Source organism: Coptis chinensis, chromosome 8, assembly GCF_015680905.1.
Source record: "Coptis chinensis isolate HL-2020 chromosome 8, ASM1568090v1, whole genome shotgun sequence".
Lineage (NCBI taxonomy): Eukaryota > Viridiplantae > Streptophyta > Magnoliopsida > Ranunculales > Ranunculaceae > Coptis > Coptis chinensis.
Genome location: NC_141463.1, coordinates 90,179,938 through 90,203,046, shown reverse-complemented (window position 1 = coordinate 90,203,046; position 23,109 = coordinate 90,179,938). Strand labels below are relative to the sequence as shown.

Below are 23,109 nucleotides of genomic sequence, written 5' to 3'. Positions count from 1 at the left end.
TAGTAAGCCAGGTATCTTTTCATATACATCTGACGATAATCTTCATAAAATGCAAATCTTTATATTACTATTCATAGATCTATTTTTCCCAGTGGATGAATGTTAATTTGGTTTGACCTAAGAACCGCATGATCTTTGCCATCTTGAGACGCGGGTGGTGGTGAAGAGACTCAAAGTCATAGACTATTGTAAGTTGATCTAATTGTTCTTGTTCTATACGGTGATTAACTTGTGAGTTTACTTGACATGGTTTAAAAAACTTCCTACTGTAGGAACATGTCCACAGACATTTGTGTATATGCTGCCCTCCTGGTCCCTCAGGTGATCTGAACGACCAGTATCACTCATCTGAAACTGCAGCTTTTGGGGTTAGTTTTATTGAACAATCTTTGTGTTCTGTTTGGTGTGAGTATAAGTGAATAATTTTGCAAAGAGTGATTTTTAAGTCATTTACAGGAACCTTTTGATGGCCTTTCATGCATCAAGGCTTCTGAACCAAAAAAAAAAATTTGATCTTAATCAGGTAGGCATGTGGTAAGAACTTGGTATGTTATTTTTTATTAATGTAATTGTTGCAGGAGGCATGCTCTGTTTGGTATGTATAATTCAGTGCACTTTAATTAATTTGACAGGATGTGACAGTTGGATCTTCAAGCCTCCAACGTTCTCAAACAAGCCATTTAGATCTTACTCAGGTTAGAGTTTTGCCATTATTTGTATAAAAAAAAATGTAAAAATTGGATTGTTACTCTTATTCACAGGGTTAGAAGTAGGTTTAGGTAAAATTTGGCTTGATACTCTTATTTTATTTTTTGGTTTAGGTTAATCATGTTGGTGGACCATCAGATTCGTGGCCTCAGGATGGTTCAAGCTCAACTTCGTTGGAAGTAGTAAAGAGGTTTGTATGGGAAGCAGACGAGTTGCTGGTTTTGGTGGTACAATTTCAAATAGTGATGGACCTGTCATTAAGCCTTATGCTGGATCTTAAAAAAAAAGCCTTATGCTAGATCCGCCGGAGAAGTGCCATCAGTAGATTCAGAAGTTCTGGCTCTTTGGAATGGATTGAAGTTACTCCACCCTTCCTTCCAGCCCAGTGTGGATTGTAGGGGAATCTGAACTTGTCGTCAAGTGGACCTTGGAGGGTTACCCCAATGTTCTTCGAGATACAGTCCATTATGTCTAGATTAGTTTTAGGACGGATCTCTCATATTCTGATATTCATAGGGAAGGAAACTCTCTGGCTCATACGCTTGCAAATGAAAGCTTAACAAAGGACTCCCTAACCGTTTGGGATCAAATGCCAAATCTGTAAATTTTGTATCTCTACGTTTTTTTTTCTCCCTCCAGTAAGAGTGCCAAGACCATATGTAGTTTATTTCAATTTCATTTCCACATACATCACGTTTAAGAACAAGGTGTTTATTGCTGCATTTGGATATTTTTGGAGTGAGAAAGTTTAATTTGATACAACTAAGGGTCCGATAGTTTGTACAGTTATTTTCTTCTTTCTTGGTATTTACTTGTTTATGCTACTACTGATCTACGAATACACTTAATATACCAAAGGCACTTTCGCCACACTCCCCTATTAATTTAGAATTTTCAATGTCTGCTATCCTGAATTCTGCCAGACCACATATCACATCATGGATATCAGATGTAAGCAAAACAGGTTTCAGTGTTTTAATGTAAATGTATTTAAACACGCACCCCTTGGTATGAGCGGCCGAGATGTATGGCGCACCATACATCTCGCGCACCATAGATTTAGCCTTTAAATAAAGCCTAACAAAAGCATTTGGTATATATATTTTCTAATCGTACGAGTTATCATTTATTGATGTATGATTTTATGACATGTACTGGGAAATGGAAATAGTTGGTGCTCAAAATGAAAGCAGAATGGTTAGTGATTTTGTTGATGACTTTTTCTAACGTTCCCTGCTCGGAACTATTGAATGGTTATGCAACACTGCATCCTACAGTTGAGGAAGACAAGTTACTGCTTCGGCAGAATAATAATGCTTCTGTTTTCGAATAAAATTCCAAACACTGGAATTCATGAAAGTTCATTCACTCATATCATCAACTGTTTCATTTTTTGCAGCCAAGGAAGGCAGAAGAGAAAAAAATAGTGGTTTTGCTTTGCTGTATGTGCCCCCTTAGTTTTTAATGACAGAACCAGATCTATGGGGCTTCATTCAGCTGAGAAAATATTGAGTAATACTATACGCAGCAACAGTTTTACCAACAAACAACACTAACTGACGTGGTTATCCCAGCCTAAATAATTTTCGCCTCTGCTACTGCTTCATGAGTACTCCCGTTTCATTCCCAATTTAATTTTCCCTCCACCCATCGTGATTTCCACTAACAGGCAAAGAAAAAGAAACTTGAAACAGTTAAATAAGATTAGAGAGAGAGATACGAAATCATCAAAATAACACCAAAATTAACTCGACTTTTGCACCAGTAGCTAACAGCGTAACACAAAATAAACACTAGTAGCTAACACAAAACAAACACCAATTTGCCATCAACCAACACGTAATCAATTTACAATCCACTGGTTCAAAACTTTAGAGACATATGCCCTTCTAAATAACACCAAGAGTGGTTCAAACTATTGCACCAGTAGCTAACGCAACTGTCTTGCTTCCCTTGATGAGTCTTTAAACGTAGATGGTGCCATGGTGGTGTACAAGCACCGAACTGACGAACTAGGTGGTGAGATCCAAGATGTCTATGATCACTTAGCTGTTGAGGTGTGAAGTGCCCTGCTTCCGATACGTTAAAAAATTGAAATAAGTGAGCCAGTTAAGAAATTAGAACAGATGAAAAAGTTAAAAATAAATAAGTACACAAAAGATGTCTGTGTGTTTATCAAACCATGAGTAGTGAATGAAATTCTCTAAATCTTGGTTGGTTGAGCATCAATGAACCTAAAGGATTGCATTGCTCCTATTCCAAACATTAGGTCAATAAAAAAAAATATATAATAATACATACAGAAACACTAGATAAGAAGAGAACAACAGTGCATACCATATTTTGAAAATTTTGTTGTATGTTATATAAGTTGGAGTCATATATAGAGCCATTTAAATCTGACAGTACACTCTGGAACACAAACGAAAAATTATGTATGAGAAATCACAAAGCAGAAATCAATTATTAGCTTAGGAAAACATAAAATAACATCTACTCACATGATGCTTTAAGAAAGAAGTTACTACATACTATATACACAAACATACTTTTTTTTGTATAGTTTTCTTAATTCTTTCGGCGAAACTTGGTTGAGCAGAGTTTTTCATGTTAAAGCCTCGCAGCTTCTGCGGTTGTATTGTGTTGCAAATATTATTAAACTCTTGGAGTGTATTTGGTTGTTCAAAAATAGGTTCTGTAATCCAATGTTGCGTTGCATAACCCTGCAACCAAACAAGTCAATTCAAATATTTAAGTGGCAACCCACAATGAAGAAGCTAAACAAATTAACCATCTGTTGATTTACCTTTGAGGTTATGCTCTCTTATACTGTCAGTTGATCATATGCAGGGGCATTGCTTGCATTAAGCATATTTCTCCCTTCCTCAAAATTTAACGAGTGAAAATCCTAGAAAAAAGTAAAGTAGCAATAAGTTCTTAGTTTTGGAAAAAAAAAAATCATCTATAAAGTAAGAGAACTATGAAATTAAACAAGACAAGTGAACACTACTACCTTCTTTGCATTTTCCTTGCTAGGTGAAGTCTTCATATTCTTTTTCCCTTTGTTTAGTCTTTGAACAATTTTTTCGAGATTAGTTTGTTTCCTTTTAAATGGTCCTCGCCCCCTGCACCGAACAGCCAAAGGAGTAAGAATATTTTGACCATCTCCATATGCTGGTGAAACGGTGTTCTTCTTCGAAACAGGCTTAGCGCTCCCACAAGCACCATTATCATGACTAAACTTCTCTTTTAAAGTATGCACATGCACCATCAATTCCTTATACCTGTCTTCACAATCTACTACCATATCCGCAACCTCTTCAAAAGCATTACACAATTCATCAAAACGACGTGATTCAGGTTTGGTAGACCGTTCGTCATAACTAATCTTAATTTTGGTGTGTCTTCGTTTGATATTTTTATTCCACCTTCGTAAGATGTACTTGGTAAATCTTCTTGTGTAGTAAAACCATAATAGAATGCCTACATAGTATCCCCCTAAATTGAAAAAACTGACAATTACAATCAACTTCTTTGAGATCCCCATTAAACCTAACCTTAAATGTGGCTCTGCGAAGGCTAGCTCCAAATGGTACATCTTCATTTACTTCGTACTCTTCATCTTCCTTACACGTAGATAAATCACAACAAATTTTTCCTCTCAACTCTTCTTGGAACTCTAGAAATTTTGCCATCGTATAAGCACTTTGAAATTGCTTCTCCATATCATAAGGACTTATACAAGGGAGCCTCGATTTAAAAGAATTAAAATCTGCTTGATTTTCTTTTTCCGCCTTAATTCGCAAAGCATTTTCATATTGTCCAACAAACCGCGTGAGAGTAGTTTTTGAATTAACATAGCCATCAAAGAAGGCATTCATGCTCTCGCTTCGTTGTGTGGTTGACATTCCAGCCCAAAAGTTGTCTTTCACTAATGTGGGCACCTAACGATCTCTTTCCTTGTACAACCCTCCTAACCATTCATTGCTTCTGAGATCGTACTTTAAAACGAATTCGCACCAGTTTTCTTCAAATTCTTCTTTTGTTAAAGAATCATAGACTGCAATCTGCATACAGAATTTGATTGATTCATACTCATTATATCCTTTCAATTTTTCGGGCAATTTTTTCATGATATGCCACAAGCACTATCGATGTCGCACATTAGGAAAAACAGTAGCTATGGCATTTTGCATTGTTCTAGCTTGATCTGTAATTATTGCACTTGGAGGACATCCATGCATACATGCTAGCCAAGATTTAAATAGCCATTCATATGTCTTAGTATCTTCACTTGAGATAAGACCACAACCTAACAACATTGATTGACCTGGTTCACCCCCACGAAACGAGCGAATGGCATGTCGTACTTGTTTGTTAAGTACGTTGCATCAAATGTAATAACATCGCCAAACTCTTTGCAAGCTGCCCTACACCTACCATCTGCCCCAAAACACATTCCTCAATCGACCTTCATCGTCTAAATCCATCGTGTGAAAAAAGTCAGAATTCTCAGTTTGCATTTTTAAAAAGTAACTGTGCATAGCATTAGCATCTCCTTCTCCAAGATGCAAACGACGAAACTTTTCAACATGATTTCTACAGTCTTTCTCTAAATATGACAAGTTCTCATGACCCTTTGCTTCAAAAACAAATGAATTGATACTCTTATTCAAACGGATGTCGGATTCGTCATTGGTTTCAAGCCTTCTCTTCACTTTTGGTGTAAGTTTCCTATTGCATCTATGAAACCTGGATTTGCTCGGACTTAAACCATGGTTATGTCCAAGTATTGCAGAGGTTATTATCCACTTTCCATCAAGGCGAAGAGCTGCTGTAATTCTAGCTTTGCAATCTGTTTTTGATATTGGACGCGCCGAATCTTTTCTTCATGCGAACAAACTATAGTCAAATACTTCACATCCCCGTTATCATCTTTGGTACTGCTTCTTTTACAAATACCAAATCCCAACTCTTTTCCGTATCTTGCATAAAATTCAAGAAAGTCATTAACGGAGCTAAACGACATTCCCACTGCAGGCTTCTCAACTGTGAGTTCTACATTAATTGTTTTGTCCACTTCATTCCCTTTAGTTTCTCCCATCACCTCTTTATTTGAAAAATTATCTGGTACTTCTTCCATTGTTATTCTAACGGCAACAAAAAATGAACGAACACTGTACTGGAAAATAAAAAATGAAAAACAATTTTAGAAAAGGTGCTACAAAATAATGGTGAAAACAAATTTTACGTGTTTTTAAAACTACTGATTTGAGTAGAATGGAGATGAAAGTTAAGAGGGAAAAAAATGAACATGAACGTAGCACACTCATCCATAAGATGAATTAAAAATTATAAACTAGCCTATAATTTTTGGCTGGAGAAAATAGTACTCTTGGAGAAAATTTTACTGTCGTTAATCGTATTTTGCTGAAGTCATGGAGGGAAAATAAAACGCCGTGGAGGGGAAAGTTACTTAGCTTTGTTTTGTTAGTTTTGTTAGTGGAAATCCTAGTCAGCGAAAATTTAGTAAATTGGGGTAACCACGTCAGTTAGTGGCTTTTTGTTGGTAAAATTGTTGGTGCGTATAGTATTACTCGAAAATATTAGCTGATCAAGGCAAAAGTTGGTCAGCAACTTATTGAGGCTTTAGTTATTGCAATTCATCTAGTTTGAAGCTGGTCTCTTAAAATGTATCACTTTGGGATGAGTTGGAACTGATAAATTGTTAATAAGGATTGAAGTATTTTCATTATGCTATTTAATCTTGAATTGAAGCTTTAATGTCTTACTCTATTGGGTGATCACCAGTTTTAAATTCAATCAACTCAGAAAAATATTCACAACTTGTGTTGTATATGTTAGAAGATGTTGATACCCTTTTTAGCAATTAGCGAGTCGAATTTTTGAAGGGCAATACGTTTAATACTTCTGAATGTTTGAAAGATTAGGAATAATTTGCAATTTTTTGTCTTGAAAAGTATAATACGGTTTTTTGCAAATTTTTCAAAAATTCAATTAAAAAATTCGTTGGTTGTTGGCATTTAAAAAAATGAATGAAAATTCGGTTGTGTTTTTATTATTTTTTATGGACTTTATGTCCTCACTCTTATTTCAAGTCTCCTACTCTTACATTCTTAATAATATATTAATTCAAAAGTTTTTTTTATATATTTTTTGGACAATATTTAAATTATCATGTCGTGTGTATTTTGAAGTTTGACTGTAATTTCAATCCAATAGCAAATAAATAAAGGTAATGTGAACCGTTCAATTAGTTTTAATGTTTTCGTAGCTAAAATGCTTGGATATGTTTGTTATGTTGTAGAGAATGATAACTATTATTAATATTTACAAATATAATATCACGAATTTTTGCAACCAAACGTTTAAACTCGAACTAATTAAACACCGCATAATTATTGTATTGTGAATTTTTGACCGAATATTTAACCGTACCGTTTTTCTAACTCACTAAATAATTCTTGAATAATTCCCGTACCATATTGCTAACAAGGGTCGGTACTTGTATAGAGTAGACCACAGAAGTTTTCATTTGACAATGATATAAAATTGGAGTATCTTCAATCAAACCATCTTTTGGATGGAGACCTACTGAAGTACTGAACGGCAAGTAGCAAACAAAATTTTAAATTCGACAATGCTTAGAGCATCTCTAGGTGGTGGTATCACCTCCAAATTTGCCTCCACAATCTGTAATTTCGCGAAAAACCAATTCTAGGTGGAAGCAAATCTGGAGTTATCACATGTCTAGCCGCATCTGTGGATACAAATTTGTGATTTTGGCCCCGTTTTAAGTTAACTATTAAGTTGATGACTTGGAATTTTAATAGAGCTCGAAAAACACCCTTGTGGGAGCTTTAATATTAAGATATAGATAAAGATAAATTTATTTTCAATTTTATCCTTCTATGTTTGGTATGCACAAATATCTATGCATACTATACTACACTTGTGCATACCATTTCCTTGTGATGTTTGGTATGTACAGACATTTATGCATACTTAAGGGGTGATCTTGGACACACCCATAAAAACACTCCCGTACTCCAATTTTAAAATAAATAAATAAAATTATTTGAGACATATTTAGATTTCTAAATTATCCTTTTTTTTTATTAGGCGTACCCAAGACAAAACAAGTCATTTACTTATTCTTTTTTCTTTAAAACAAATAAAAAATATTCTTGAATTCTTCTCCAATAATTTACCTCACTCTCTAACAACATTTCTCTCACCAATAAGCATGATTACAAATCAACAACTAATTATTTTCAATTATGAAGTACAAGATTACAAGGCCATGTGTTGTTGCTGCTGTTTTTATTATTATTATTTTTTTTTGCCCCTATTGGAAATACCCCATCATCATCTCTTTGTCAAAGGGTATAGAGGGCTGCATTGCGAGCCAGTACCCCACATAATAACTCGAGTCCGGTTCCTCTATAACCGGGTACAGAGATTGATCTCTGTACCACACACACACGTCTCGTATCTCGACGCACACACACACATCACGGAGCACACACACAGGTATCGAGGCACACACACACATCTCGATTTCAAATCAACGTTGAGATAACACGGTTACAGAGATGATCTCTGTAACCGGTTGTAGAGATCTCGAACCCTAATAACTCCAACGCGCATGATCAATCGAGCAAGTAAGAGCATTCTTTTCTTGATTTTTCTCTTTCTTGTTTTCCATGCTTAATATGGTTAATCAATGTCTTGTTATCTCATTATGATTTGGATTCTTTAATTTGCATTATGGTTGGTCACATTCGTCGACAATATCATTGTTGTTTAGCCGCTTGGAGTGCTTTTGTGGTTCCCGAGTTTGTGCAGTGTTGTGCTTTTTCATAGTCTGAATGACTCCATACCTGCTGATATTGCACTTTAGGCCTAAAAGTTGTGCCTTGGTGAGGTACAAAGGCCATGTCTGTCTCATACCTTTACAACATGGGTATTCAAATCTGAAGATGAACACTTGTATTTAGGTTTGGGTAACATAACATCGGTTTTAAATTGCATAATGCCCTTCCTTACCGAGCTTCAGGATATCAGAACTCCCTAGAGACCAACTCTTGCCTTTGTCAACATAATCCATGTTATGAAAAAAATACTATAATTTCAACTACTACTGGACCGACTTTCTGGCACTCATTCGTCTCAATCAAAATGTGTTTTTTCGCCAATTGTTATGCAAAGGTTTCAGCAAAGATATTCTAAATGTGCATGATCTCAATAACTTCTATTTCACTACCAAACGTTTTCTTCATGATCTCACCCCATTTTATGCGAGAATAGTAACACCTTTAAACATAGGTAGAAATTTATGACGCCAAAGTTGCATATCAAATTACAAAGGATGCAAGTCCTAAAATGTGCAAAATACATCTTTTGAGATCTAACCGTACACAAAGGATGCAAGTCCATTCTGATATATTGTAATTCCATAGAATTCCAAGTTAATATGTGATACATTAACAAATTTTGGACAACATTGTGAAAATACATGGTTTTATTTCAACGTGTGCTTTCAACGGTGGGCAGGCTCATGTTAGAAATCCTTGGTTTCCAAAACGTATACTTTAGAAAAATCTGGAGTACCAATTTTTATATAATTTCATTAAGTAAGAAGTCATGCATTGAGTTTAATCATGTGAGGCCGTCATCATCATTGCATTATCTCTGATAGGTATCATCCATAGAGGATATTACCTTGTTTTCTCTGTTTGAATGTCAGAACCAGAAGGGTTAAATTATGGTTCTCAAAGTTGCTTCTTTTGGTGTGAATAATCTATGATTGGAAGATGTTGCACCGGTGTCCTTGGCTTCTTTGCTAACTGCAATTGATGGATGCCTGGATGTAATAGTTGAAGGGGGAGTAAACATTTCATGTTCCTATCATAAAATAAAACAGATATTTGATAATTCGTCTTATAAATATGCTGTAAAGTTTCTACACCATGGAGTTTCCTCTTATGTTAATACTTAGTTTTGGGCCTTTTGATTTGATTTTGCAGGAATGGTAGCAGCTCTAACCAATGAGAGTGCAACCAGCAAGTCAGTATACTTTGCACACTGTACATCAGAGATGATATTCATTACTCATCTTCTGGCAGAAGAACCAGAGAAACTGGCCGGGCCTTTACTGGCTGATACTTATGTAACTCTTTTGAAAGGCCGTAATGCATGGTATGGGCCGGGCACATGTTAGCCTAAGGTGAACTAAGTCTTGATATGGGTGCTAACATCAAGGGAAAGGGAATGATTCAGGTATTTTTGTTGATTCTAGACTTCTAGTAGTCACTTCCTTGCACATACTTGTCCATTTTCATGGGCTACTGGGTATTGATGACTGATTTGTTGAGAACGATTATATGCTTTTTGTTGTGTCAGTTAAATTTTGCTAGAAAGTGTGCTCTTAGCCCATTGATACTTGAATTTCTTTTCATGTATGGAAAGTGTTGCCACATTCAGCGTATAGTACAATGAGACCTTAAAAGAAACCTTAGCAAATGTGCAAGGCTTGCTAGCTCGCTAACCATTCACAGCCGATTGACACTGGAATATGTTTGTAGTGTGAAGAGGTTTATCCTATTCAATGTAGGATGCAATGATGTCTTATAGGGTTAAAGAAAGCTTACCAGATTGGCAAAATTGTGATCAATTCTGTAGGATGGCCAAAATATTGTGGAAAGGCACATATGATTCATGGGACTAAATATGAATCTAATGAGCTGTGGACCTTCTGGACTATCCCATAAGAAGTGCAAGTCAAGTCGCAGCCCATACAGAATCCTACCCCAGGCCATCCGCTTTACACCAAATGCAAGCCAACCTGGCCCCAGCCCACACTATACTTGTTACCATTTACCAACAACTATACTAATTGTGTTACCGTTTACCAACAACTATCCTAATTGCTAACTCTGCCTTGTAATTTTCAGGGAGTTTCTGCTGTTGGAGCATTTTACGAGCTGCTTAGCCAATCTTGCTTAAGTGTGTTTAATCCTGAAGTAAACAAACCTGTTGCTCCGGCTGAGCTCTGCCCTATCTTAAAGACGCTATATAAAATACTGATAACAAGGTATAGTTTCCCTCTTTGCTATTTAAGGAAACCTGCATGAATCTTTTGAGATTCACAGTTAAACACAAGAACGTTGCACTTTTCTGGAACTTAAGCTAAGAAGATGCAGGTGCCTTGGAATAAAGTATCTCACTAGACCAGATCAGCCTGCCTACTGTTTTAAAGATGTTGTCTCTTTGTTCAGTTGACTGCAGATTCTACTTTTAATTGAGTTCTGACAGTTATCTAATCCCTTTCCTTTTCTTTTTTTAATCCACAGAGAGCTTTCATCGCAGGCCATTCTTCAAGCGCTAAGGGATGAAACCATGCATGATCCCCGAGATCGCATTGAGCTAGCACAAAGCCATGCATACTATAGACCTTCGCTTCTTGGGCAACCTTGATCAACTGCTGGACAGCTCATTGATTGTTAGATAATTTAGGCAATGGGTAACACAGAAGTTGCTGAAATTAAAGATTTGCTTTAGTTGGGTATACACTGGAGGAGATCCAGATTAGCTGTTGTATTGGATCCTGTATCATTTCAGCTCATTCAATATTCATAGTTAATTTATGTGAGATTGTCAAAGTTCCCCAGCGCTGTACTTGTTCCTCCATTGTCAAGAACAGGCTTTCTAATATTTTATCTTTTTTCGATTTACTCCTCTCACCATTCGGACATAAATGTGGAGCTGCATTACATAATATATAATGTGGCAATGATCAGTGGAGCACCGAGCACAATATCTAAGTTCCCATGAGCATTATTAATATCAGTTGAATAATAATTAAGCCTTCCGATATAAAAACGAAAAAGATATTGCAATTAAATAAAATAAAAAATGAACGTGAAGTATTTATGTGCTAAGTTCTAATTAAGTAAATATGTGCTAAGTTCTAATTAAGTAAATATGTGCTAAGTTCTAATATTCCTAACTAGGGAACATTTTTCTTAGAAAATAGATGTAATAAGGTTCACACAATTCGTATTCTAGTGAACGTAAAGTTTCTTGGGCATTCATTTCCACTATGGGTTATAAAAGTGCTGATCGTGTGATATTTGTTGTTTGAAGGCAAGTTCTGAAAGAAAACAAAATGCACTGACGAGTTTTAAGGTCGGAGCTTGTTCTAAGGAGATCGTTTTAATGAACAAGAAATAAGCCAAAATACCAACTTTTCAATTTTAATAATAGTCTAGGACAATCGGGTTTTGAAATCATTGATAAGGATATTTTTTGGCTTATAACTACTAGAAAAACATATTTGATGTTTTAATTATTAACGGCTCTTTTAAAAATTTGCTCAACAATCATAACAAATCGTGATTTCTGTTTTTGTCGCTAACCTGTTTTAATTTCCTAACAAATTGTTTTAATCAAGTCTTAAAAATCCGTTTTAATTTATTAACAAATTGTTTTAATTAAGTTTAAAAACCAGTGTTTTTTAATTGGGAGAGGAATCATATTTTAATTTGGAAATAAAGAGTTTTTATGCTATTATTTGAGTTTTGGTTTTTATGCAAATTTGTGGTTTTAAAAAGAGAAGTGCCAGCAGTGGATTCAGAAATTCTGGCTCTTTGGAATGGATTAAAGTTACTCTCCACTCTTCCTTCCAGCCCAGTGTGGATTGAAGGGGAATCTGAACTTGTCATCAAGTGGTTGACAAGGGATATTGATCCACCTTGGAGGTTTACCCCTATGTTCTTCGAGATACAGTCCATTATGTCCAGATTAGTTTTAGGACGGATCTCCCATAATGATAGGGAAGGAAACTCTCTGGCTCATAAGCTTGCAAATGAAGGTTTAACAAAGGACTCCCTAACTGTTTGGGATCAAATGCCAAATCTGTAAATTTTTGTTTTTTTCCCTTCTATAACCATACATAGTTTATTTAAATTTCATTTTAATGTACAGTAGTTCAGAGAAAGGGCCAAACGGGTACATATTTAAATTCCTAGCTCCGCCACTGCATCCATGGCTTCCCTTTAACCAGTTATATATCAAAACATCCAGTGGCAGAGCTAGGGGGCAGGGTATGCCCTGGCTCACCCTCAACTTCCCTGAAAAAATATATATATATAGTATCAGTCGAACCAAAAAAAAAAAAATTCTAGAAACCCAAATAAAAGAAACCCCTCACTCACTCCACTTCTCCTCCCTAATTTCCTCATTATTTTTCTACTAAAATATTTCTACTTTTCTTGACTTCTTGTGGAGTAACTAGGTAAGACTCACATTATTTAATTTCTTGTCTTATTTTTTATCTTTTTGTACTGATTTCTAGACCATATTATTTAATGGCAACTCTTACTTAATTTCTTATTGTGAATTCACTAAATACTTAGGTTTGCAACTATAAGGGTAATTTGTCGGTTGTCTATTCTGGTTAATTAGGTCAATTTCTGGTTGTATTTAGGAGTTTTTTTAGGGGAGTCAATGTGTTCTAGTTTTAATTATGGTTGTCATTATTGCGACTGCCGACTGAGACTTGAGGTGTGTTTAATTAAATGTTAGATTTTACTTTTTTTAGTCAATAGAGGTTGTGTTAGGGACTTAGGGATGAGTTTTTATGGCAGATGCAAGATCCCATATTGGTATTCCTTATGAAGATTGAAGATGTTCCAATCCATATCAGGGTGTTGGAAAATAATGACGGTAAATAGGTCCTTATGTGGATATGATGACTTTTGGTCAAAAGTTGTGGAAATCAACTCGTAACTCGTTAGTGAAGCTGGTAAACTCCGTATGTGGTCTTGGTTAATAGGACGTTTGGTAGCTGTTTCTTTAAGTGTTCAAGAAGGAATTTGCACCGTGATCTTGTTCTACTAGTGCTTTCATTATATATTTGTTCAGTGGTGGGTTTTAAAATGTGAAAATGCTCCTATTGAGATATTTTACTCTCGCAACAATGCTCTGTTTGCCAGTCTCCGCCTCAAGTTTCTGTAGAGGGTTGCATACCTTAGTGTTGGCATTTACCCGTTCACTTCAATATTCCACGTTGTCTAGTTGTCTATTGCTTTCTACCGGCTCTTGTCTTTTTCTCTGGACATTGTATTTTAGAGACTGTTGATCCAATGTTCTTATTATATCGTTTTATAAGATATCTGATGTTCGAAATATATTTGTTTTATGGTTGGGTTAAGTTTGAATTATTAGTTAAAAAAAATTAGTTATTATTATTATTATTATTATTTTTGTATGTTGGGTTGTTTGGGTGGCTCACCCTCACTCAAATTCCTTGCTCCGCCACTGAAAACATCTACAGGACGAAATGTCGATCTACCTTCATTAGGATGTGTGGGAAAGTTAACTAGGTATGTATCTTTCTTCACTTGCACACTTGCCCGGCAGCCAAATCACATAGAAGGTCTCTTACGTGGTCACGACATTACTTGAAGCCCTGGGAAATGCTTAGAGTGTACTGCATGGTTTCCAAAGGCATCAAGTTTGCTTTGTTCTTTTCTTTTTTTTGCTTTAGCCACAGGTGTCTTGTCCTATATATAGCTAGATCAGAACCCCATACTCTTCTCTTTCGCAACACAAACACTACTGTACTACTTACACCACCCTTGAAAGATCTTTCTGCTTTCTTACTATCAAAAAATGGCGGAAGGAATTGCTTTTGGCCTTGCTGAGAATGTTTTGACTGAGTTAGGATCTTGTGCTATCCAAGAGCTTGGATCAGCTATGGGAGTCAAGAAGGAACTGAAAAAGCTCGAAAGGACTTTATCCACCATCAAAGCTGTACTCTTGCATGCTGAGGAGCTTGAAGTCCGCCAGCCTGAGGTGAGAGAATGGCTTCGAAGGATCAAGGATGCCGTTTATGAAGCGGATGACATTATTGATGACTTTGCCATTGAAGCTTTGCGGAAAAGACTGGTTATGCAGGATAGCGTCGTCAATATGGTTCGTTACTTCTTCTTCTCTTCAAATCCTATTGCATATCGTTTTAAAATTTCACGTAAAATTAGAGATATTAGGGAAAGCTTAACTCAGATTCAAGCTGATAGGTCCTTTCACTTGGATAGGAGAGTTGAAGAAACTAGAGTGCGTAATGTAGAGAGGGAAAACACGCATTCTCATGTAGACGAATCAAAAGTTTTTGGAAGAGATGTCGAGAAAGAGGAGATTGTAAAACTATTGTTGGACTTGAGCGGGGAAGGCAACCTCTCGATCATTCCCATTTATGGTATGGCTGGCCTGGGGAAAACGACACTTGCTCAATTGGTTTACAATGATGAGAGAGTAGACCGTACTTTTAATTTAAAATTGTGGGTGTGTGTCGGGGAGGATTTTGATGTTAAGGAAATTACAGAAAAGACTATAAAATCTGCCACCAACAGTGAATGTCCTAATTTGGAGATGGACCAGTTACAATCTCGTCTTCGGGAACAACTTAAAGGGAAGAGATTTTTACTAGTTCTGGATGACGTGTGGAATGAAAATGGTGAGAAATGGAATAACTTGAAAGATTTGTTATTAGGAGGTGCAATGGGAAGCAAAATAATTGTAACCACTAGAAGCGAAAAGGTTGCAGTTATAATGGGATCCGTTTCACAAGATAAACTGAAAAGGTTGTCGGAAGATGATTGTTGGGATTTGTTCAAGCAAAGGGCATTTGGTTCAGATCAAAAGCAAGGAAAGCCGAACCTTGTGGAAATTGGAAAGGGAATCGTGAGAAAGTGTGGCGGAGTGCCTCTAGCAGCTAAAGCCCTTGGAAGCTTAATGCGGTTTAAGACTGAGGAACATGAGTGGACGAGTATCAAAGATAGTGATCTTTGGAGATTGCCTCTAGAAGAAGTTGGGATTTTGCCTGCATTGAGAATAAGCTATAATCATTTGCCATTCTATTTGAGGCAATGCTTTTCCTATTGTGCTATATATCCTAAAGGTTGGGTAATTAGTAAGCAAAACCTGATCCTATTATGGGTGGCACAAGGGTTTGTTCACACGTTCGGAGAAAATCAAATCTTAGAAGATATAGGTAATGCGTATGTCAAAGATTTGATGTGGAGATCGTTCTTTCAAGAAGCAGAACTAGGTTACTTCGGGGAGATTCGGACTTTGAAAATGCATGACCTTGTTCATGACCTTGCACAATCTGTTACAAGAACAGAGTACTTCATTGCGGGAAAGGAAACTAAAGGAGACATCCCTAATGGAGTACGGCATCTGCGCTGCGTGGGAGAAGATTTGCCAGTTGAGTTCCGAGAATCCTTGCGTAAACATACAAACTTACGGACACTTCTTTTTAACTCGAAATTTTCTCTCACTGAGGATATTCTCTCAAGCTTTAAATGCTTACGTGCGCTGTGTTTGCGGATAAAAACTGGGAAAGTTCCAAGTTCCATTGGTAAGTTGAAGCACCTAAGATACCTTGAGATTATATCTGACTCTGTTACGACTGTCCCCAACTCTATTACTAAGCTACAAAGTTTAGAAAGCTTGGCGCTTTTATGTAGTAAAATTACACTGTTGCCTGGAGAAATCTGGAAATTGCAAAAACTCGAGCACATTTATACCCATAACGACACTGTGTTAACATACATGCCATCTGGCCTTAGTCATTTAACTTCTATTCGGACGTTAGAAGATTTTTTTGTGGGGAAGGGGATTGGATGCAAATTGAATGAGTTGAATGGACTAATACATCTCAAAGGCTCTCTGAGGATTTCCAATCTTGAAAATGTGAGCAGTGCTAGAGATTGCGTGGAAGCGAATCTAAAGGGTAAGCACAACCTTGAAACGTTATATTTAGAATGGAATGACGAAGGTGTTAACAGAGTGAAAATTGATTTTGATGTGCTGGGAAACCTCGAGCCACATCGAAATCTTAAAGCGTTGTTCATACAAGGTTACAGAGATAACAGGTTCCCACGGTGGATGACGGATCCATTGCTCCCAAATTTAGTCATCATTGGTCTTGTACAATGTAGAAATTGTCAAAATCTCCCAGTACTTGGTCAACTCCCATCTCTTAAGGAAGTACATCTGGAGAAATTGGATGCTCTCCAGTTCATTGAAGGTGGTAGCGTGGTGAGAAGACAAAGAGAATGGTTCCCATCACTGGAAGAAATTTACCTTTTTGCTAACCCTAACCTCGAGAGTTGGGTAAAAGAAGAAGAAGAAGAAGTGTCCCTTCATAGCGTTGTTGTGTTGTCTGTTCGCAATTGCCCCAAATTAAGTACAATGCCAATGCTTCCATCACTTGAAAAATTGACAATAGAGAAATGTAGTGAGAAGCTGATGCTGTCATTGCTCAAAGTGAATCGAGAAAAGAACGCACCAACCTCCTCCTTACCCAATTCTTCTTCTCTTGCCAATCTGAAATATTTGGATATTTCTTCCTGCGATGACCTTTTGTCTTTGTCGGAAGATGGGTTACAGAACTTGGCTTCTCTTGAAACTTTGAATATTCAATTTTGCCCCAGAATGGCAAGTTTGCCAGAACAAGGTTTAAGGGGTTTAACCTCCCTTGTGTCTCTGAAGATTTCAGATTGTGAAAGCTTGGCTTCTTTGTCTGGTATGAGGTACCTCACTGCACTTCAAAACCTGCATCTTGCCCGTTGTGAAAAGATGCATATTCTGGAGGACGACATGGATGGTCTCACTTCACTTCGTACTCTCGAGATTAAAGAGATCCCTAATTTGGTATCAATACCCAAGGGACTACAGAATGCCACCGCATTAAAGGAGTTTAGCATCATTGATTGTGAGAGTTTGTTGCATGCTTTCCCAGAAGGAATCTCGTTGCCCACCACACTAGAGAAATTGTGGATTGATAATTGTTACAGTTTGATGAGCTGGCCGAATGGGTTGGGAAACCTCACATCACTTGTGGATCTTTGGATTACTTGTTCCAGAAACTTGCAGTCTCTGCCAGAAGAAATGCGACACCTTACTGTTTTAAAAGATCTAACGATCGGAGGCTGGGACGGTTTGAAGACTTTGCCGGAATGGCTGAAAAGCTTCACTTCCCTTCGCATCTTGCAAATCTATAATTTTCCAGATTTGCTGTGCGTGCCAGATTGGATCCATTGCCTCACTGCACTTCGAGTACTGCAGATCTACTTCTGTGATGCCTTGACAACTCGATGTCAAAAAGATACAGGAGAGGACTGGCACAAGATAGCTCACATACCACGAGTCGAGGTCAATGACATTCGGATACAATAAAAAAAAATCTTCAATGTCAGCTCTCTAGACATCGTCAGCAATAGTCATTCTTCAGGTATGTCACTCCACTTCCATCCACAACCAACTTAAATTGATAATATCTGTTGTGCTGTCCTTATCCACATGTTTTCCATTACAAGATGTCAAACCCCACCACACTATGATGTATGATAATTCGTTATTGGGGATTGGGAGGGTTCAACAAGTACACCAAATGTTGTGGGAGACCTCTTATGACTCAAGGTCTAAGTGTTTCTTCTTCCTCAAGCCTGCCTTTTCCTCCAGAAGAAGTGCAACATCTTGCACCCTTGCAGAGTCTTTCCATAAGAGGCTTGAAGGGTTAATCTACTTTGCCTGACTCGCTAGTAAACTTTACTTTGCTACAAGTTTTTGGTTTCCTAGATGTGTCGCTTGCTAGAAAAGAATGCAGTGATTCTCCCCTCTGAACGAACTATTTTTATATCTGTTTGTTTGCTTGACATATCTATGGCTCAAAGACACAGGAGAGGAGTGGCACCAGATATCTCGGGTCCTAAAATTGAGCTCGATTGAATAAGCACACAATGAATTGCCGCCACCAAGTGTGCCTGTGTTATCCTTGTGAACACATTTTTCTTCTTCAGGGTGTTATACCAATCTTTTTCACAATCTACTTGAAGTTACTTTTAATCCTCTTCCCGACACTACAAATTGACCTTGCTTTCTCTCCCTCCTCCCCGAGTGAACTTTTCTAATATGACGTTATCTGAATACAAAATGTTTGTTGCTCCGTCATTTTTCCTTGAATATAATATATTCTGATTTCTATTTTATTCTTTTCTGGTAGGTTGTTCGATGTTCTATGGATTGATTAGTAGAGGCTCTTAGTTCATTTGGTCCGTCGTATATCCTCAACTTGTTCCAGTTAGTCATAGTCTGTAATGTGTTTTATGGATGCAATAAAAAGGTCATTCACACAAATCACAAGAGTGCCTCACTTTTGGTTAGAGCAATTGAAAGATCATCAGAAGTATGTCTGGAGCATATTTTGCTATTTCAGTATCTGTAACGCTGAAGATGACAGTTACTATTGCAATTTTTGAGATTTTAGAGCTGGTAACAATCTTTAATCCAGAGTACTATGTTATAAGTGGTTATTATCTTTGAATTTCAGTACTGGAACTGGCCCATCTTTTTTTTTAAAACCATCACCAGTAATTGTTGTATCCTCATCATTTGGGTTACGAAAAAGCAAACTTTTTATTTCTATTCTATTTTCCTGTGATAGGTTGCACGAGTGGGACCTAACTTGGCTATGTGAGGCATCAAAGAAATTCAATCTGACAGTCTGAAGGATGATATCACTTTGAGACAGTTCTGTCTTTTTGTAATATGGAAATATTACCATTTAATCAATTTTCTAAAAGAAGCGTGCAATATCTCTAAATTATATTCCAAGTTTGTTGCTTCCTATGCATTGTATGATGGAAATTAGAACAAAGGTTATTACATTCTGAAGATCGAAAAGGTAATTAGCTTCGTTCTAGAGTGGCTAAACATGTATCCTCTGTGTTCCTATTTCAGAACCTCAACTCCTATTTATAATATACCGTCCCTCTGAAAATGGTTACAGGTTTGAGCTGAAGCATAGAGACATATTTCTTCCTGATGATATTGTTTCAAGTTTTGAGTGTGAATGTTGGTGTACGTGGTTTCAGTTGCCTATGTAACACAGCTACAAGGAGGTCCGAACTCTGGAATGCGTATGTCATCATGGTTGTCATTATTCTTGGCAATCACACACTAGTTGGTTAAATTTCGAAATGGGCCTGAGAGAGTGTAACATCGTTGTACATTCGACCAGACTAATCTACTTTAACCAACAGCACTTCAAAACCTAGATCTTGCAGGCTGTAAAAAGTTGCATATTTCGGAGGACAATCTGGATGGTCTTACTTCACTTCTTACCCTCATGAGCATCCCTAATCTGGCATCAATAACTGCAGGGCTACAGTTTGTCGCAGCCTTGAAGAAATTTGTCATCAAGAATTGTCAAGGTCTGTTGCAAGCTTTTCCAGAAAGAATCTCATTTCCCACCACACTAGAAAGGTTGGAGATCCATAATTGTAGAAGTTTGATGAGCTGGCCGAATGGATTGGGCAACCTCCCATTACTTACATCACTTTTGCTTTATATGTCCTCAAACCTGTCACTGCCAGAAGAAATGCGACGCCTTACTGCCTTAAAGTTTCTAATTATAATAGCTTTCATAACTTTGCCGGAATGGCTGCAAAACTTCACTTCCCTTCAAGTTCTTCAAATCTGTGATTTCCAGATTTGCCTTGCTTGCCAGAATGGATTCAGTTCCTCCCCGCACTATGAGAACTGAGGGTAAGTTGGTGTCATGCCTTGAAATTTCGATGTCCAAAGGATACAGGAGAGGACTGACACAAGATAGCTCATATTCCCAGAAGCATCGTCAATCTCATTCAGATACAATGAAGAAAGGCCTCAACGTCCGCTCTCTCATCCTGGTCATCTTATTCACTCTTCTTCAGGTACTTCCCTTTACTCCCTTGCACAGCTTACTTAAATTGATAACATTCACCATCATCATAAACCAATTAGCTATCTTTGATTCGTTAAGAAATCTGCTACTCTATAATCTAAATTATTCCTTTCTGGTAGGTTTGTTGAATGCTTTTAAACCAAATTGAATATTTGATGCCTCTACTTTCACTCAAATCTGTCATCAGCACTGATATCACATTGCTCCAACTTCTTTTGTGTTCTGTAACGTGTATTGGGGTTAGAGGTAGAGCCTTTAAAAGACCTTGAGAAGTATGACTTGAGCATCTTTTTGCCATGCGACTTCCCAAGGTTAACTAGGAAGACAGCGACTATTGGATTCTTGAGATGGAAGCAGGTAACAATCTTCATCATGGAGTAGCCCAGTCTAAGGTTTTAATATCCATCCCATTCCAGTAACATGATTTTTGTGTTGTCAGTTTACAAATCCAACCGTGTGTTGATAAGTGAATTTTAAGGGTTGACTACTTTGCTAGAGTTGCGTGGAAACCTCACTTCACCTTGAACCTTTTTGATGCCCAATTTCCCACATATGAAGTGCTTGATAGCTTCCCCATACCTCAATAGTGAAGCCAGGTATCTTTTTTCATATACATCTGACGATAATCTTCATAAAATGCAAATCTTTATATTACTATTCATAGATCTATTTTTCCCAGTGGATGAATGTTAATTTGGTTTGACCTAAGAACCGCATGATCTTTGCCATGCGGGAGACGTGGGTGGTCAAGAGACTCAAAGTCATAGACTATTGTAAGTTGATCTAATTGTTCTTGTTCTATACGGTGATTAACTTGTGAGTTTACTTGACATGGTTTAAAAAACTTCCTACTGTAGGAACATGTCCGCAGACATTTGTGTATATGCTGCCCTCCTGGTCCCTCAGGTGATCTGAACGACCAGTATCACTCATCTGAAACTGCAGCTTTTGGGGTTAGTTTTATTGAACAATCTTTGTGTTCTGTTTGGTGTGAGTATAAGTGAATAATTTTGCAAAGAGTGATTTTGCGTCATTTACAGGAACCTTTTGATGGCCTTTCATGCATCAAGGCTTCTGAACCAAAAAAATTTGATCTTAATCAGGTAGGCATGTGGTAAGAACTTGGTATGTTATTTTTTATTAATGTAATTGTTGCAGGAGGCATGCTCTGTTTGGTATGTATAATTCAGTGCACTTTAATTAATTTGACAGGATGTGACAGTTGGATCTTCAAGCCTCCAACGTTCTCAAACAAGCCATTTAGATCTTACTCAGGTTAGAGTTTTGCCATTATTTGTATAAAAAAAAATGTAAAAATTGGATTGTTACTCTTATTCACAGGGTTAGAAGTAGGTTTAGGTAAAATTTGGCTTGATACTCTTATTTTATTTTTTGGTTTAGGTTAATCATGTTGGTGGACCATCAGATTCGTGGCCTCAGGATGGTTCAAGCTCAACTTCGTTGGAAGTAGTAAAGAGGTTTGTATGGGAAACAGACGAGTTGCTGGTTTTGGTGGTACAATTTCAAATAGTGATGGACCTGTCATTAAGCCTTATGCTGGATCTTAAAAAAAAAGCCTTATGCTAGATCCGCCGGAGAAGTGCCATCAGTAGATTCAGAAGTTCTGGCTCTTTGGAATGGATTGAAGTTACTCTCCACCCTTCCTTCCAGCCCAGTGTGGATTGTAGGGGAATCTGAACTTGTCGTCAAGTGGACCTTGGAGGGTTACCACAATGTTCTTCGAGATACAGTCCATTATGTCTAGATTAGTTTTAGGACGGATCTCTCATATTCTGATATTCATAGGGAAGGAAACTCTCTGGCTCATACGCTTGCAAATGAAAGCTTAACAAAGGATTCCCTAACCGTTTGGGATCAAATGCCAAATCTGTAAATTTTGTATCTCTACGTTTTTTTTTCTCCCTCCAGTAAGAGTGCCAAGACCATATGTAGTTTATTTCAATTTCATTTCCACATACATCACGTTTAAGAACAAGGTGTTTATTGCTTCATTTGGATATTTTTGGAGTGAGAAAGTTTAATTTGATACAACTAAGGGTCCGATAGTTTGTACAGTTATTTTCTTCTTTCTTGGTATTTACTTGTTTATGCTACTACTGATCTACGAATACACTGGGATATTTGTTTTTTTGGGTTAAGTTATAAAAGGGTCTTATAAAATGGTTTGTTTTTCATTTTAAGTTCCTCTTACGAGTATTTGTAAAAATAGAAAAAACAAATACATGACATCTTATAGATGGTTATTTGACAAATATAACTCTACTTTATATCACATTTAACTTGAATAGATAAATTTGAAACAAACCTATAGTTTGATTTTCGATTTCAAATCAATTTTGATGATTAGAATATTGATTTTAAGAAACTACTTTAAAAAATGGTGGTGGTAGTAGTCTTAATAAAGTGGTAGTAGTAGTAGAGGTGATGATATTGGTCTTAATAGTACTGGTGGTGGTGGTGGTGTTTAGTAGAAGTGGTGGATGTCTTAATAGCACGGGCGGAATCCATGATAGTCTTAATAGTTCATGATAGTGGTGGTGGTGGTGGTGATGATGATATTG

At 37.0% G+C, this 23,109-nt stretch overlaps 1 protein-coding gene, 1 long non-coding RNA gene and 1 pseudogene across 6 annotated transcripts; all 3 read left to right on the top strand.

The window, feature by feature from the left end:
* Nucleotides 1-156: 156 nt before the first annotated feature.
* LOC147484215 (uncharacterized) lies at nt 157-1,470 on the top strand. 2 transcript variants are annotated; one of them, XR_015205286.1, is made up of 5 exons: nt 157-188; nt 273-368; nt 457-523; nt 633-695; nt 822-1,470. It is a non-coding gene; the product is annotated as an uncharacterized LOC147484215 (long non-coding RNA). The 2 variants fall into 2 exon arrangements; XR_015205287.1 differs by having other exon boundaries at nt 457-534.
* An 8,248-nt stretch (nt 1,471-9,718) lies between these two features.
* LOC147484214 (glycerol-3-phosphate dehydrogenase [NAD(+)] GPDHC1, cytosolic-like) lies at nt 9,719-11,465 on the top strand (annotated as a pseudogene). The gene is made up of 3 exons (XR_015204964.1): nt 9,719-10,011; nt 10,686-10,825; nt 11,085-11,465. The product of XR_015204964.1 is annotated as a glycerol-3-phosphate dehydrogenase [NAD(+)] GPDHC1, cytosolic-like (transcript).
* A 1,421-nt stretch (nt 11,466-12,886) lies between these two features.
* Nucleotides 12,887-22,614, top strand: LOC147484213 (putative disease resistance protein RGA1). 3 transcript variants are annotated; one of them, XM_086578110.1, is made up of 12 exons: nt 14,476-14,709; nt 14,832-18,034; nt 18,806-19,074; nt 19,247-19,486; nt 19,592-20,349; nt 20,430-20,516; nt 20,772-20,884; nt 21,207-21,300; nt 21,385-21,480; nt 21,568-21,630; nt 21,740-21,802; nt 21,929-22,614. In XM_086578110.1, the coding sequence occupies exons 1-2, from the start codon at nt 14,618-14,620 to the stop codon at nt 17,977-17,979; spliced, it is 3,240 nt and encodes a 1,079-aa protein (XP_086434236.1). In that variant the 5' UTR covers nt 14,476-14,617; the 3' UTR covers nt 17,980-18,034; nt 18,806-19,074; nt 19,247-19,486; nt 19,592-20,349; nt 20,430-20,516; nt 20,772-20,884; nt 21,207-21,300; nt 21,385-21,480; nt 21,568-21,630; nt 21,740-21,802; nt 21,929-22,614. The 3 variants fall into 3 exon arrangements, 2 of the variants coding, with proteins under 2 accessions (XP_086434236.1, XP_086434237.1); XM_086578111.1 differs by having other exon boundaries at nt 14,868-18,034; nt 19,592-20,884; XR_015205102.1 differs by lacking the exons at nt 14,476-14,709; nt 14,832-18,034 and adding an exon at nt 12,887-13,027 and having other exon boundaries at nt 19,592-20,884.
* Nucleotides 22,615-23,109: the final 495 nt, after the last annotated feature.

Coding starts and splice junctions, on each gene's coding strand:
- LOC147484213 (XM_086578110.1), top strand. CDS start 14,618: ATGCCGTTTATGAAGCGGATGACATTATTGATGACTTTGCCATTGAAG. Junction 14,710..14,831: donor AGGATAGCGTCGTCAATATG/GTTCGTTACTTC, acceptor TCACTTGGATAG/GAGAGTTGAAGAAACTAGAG.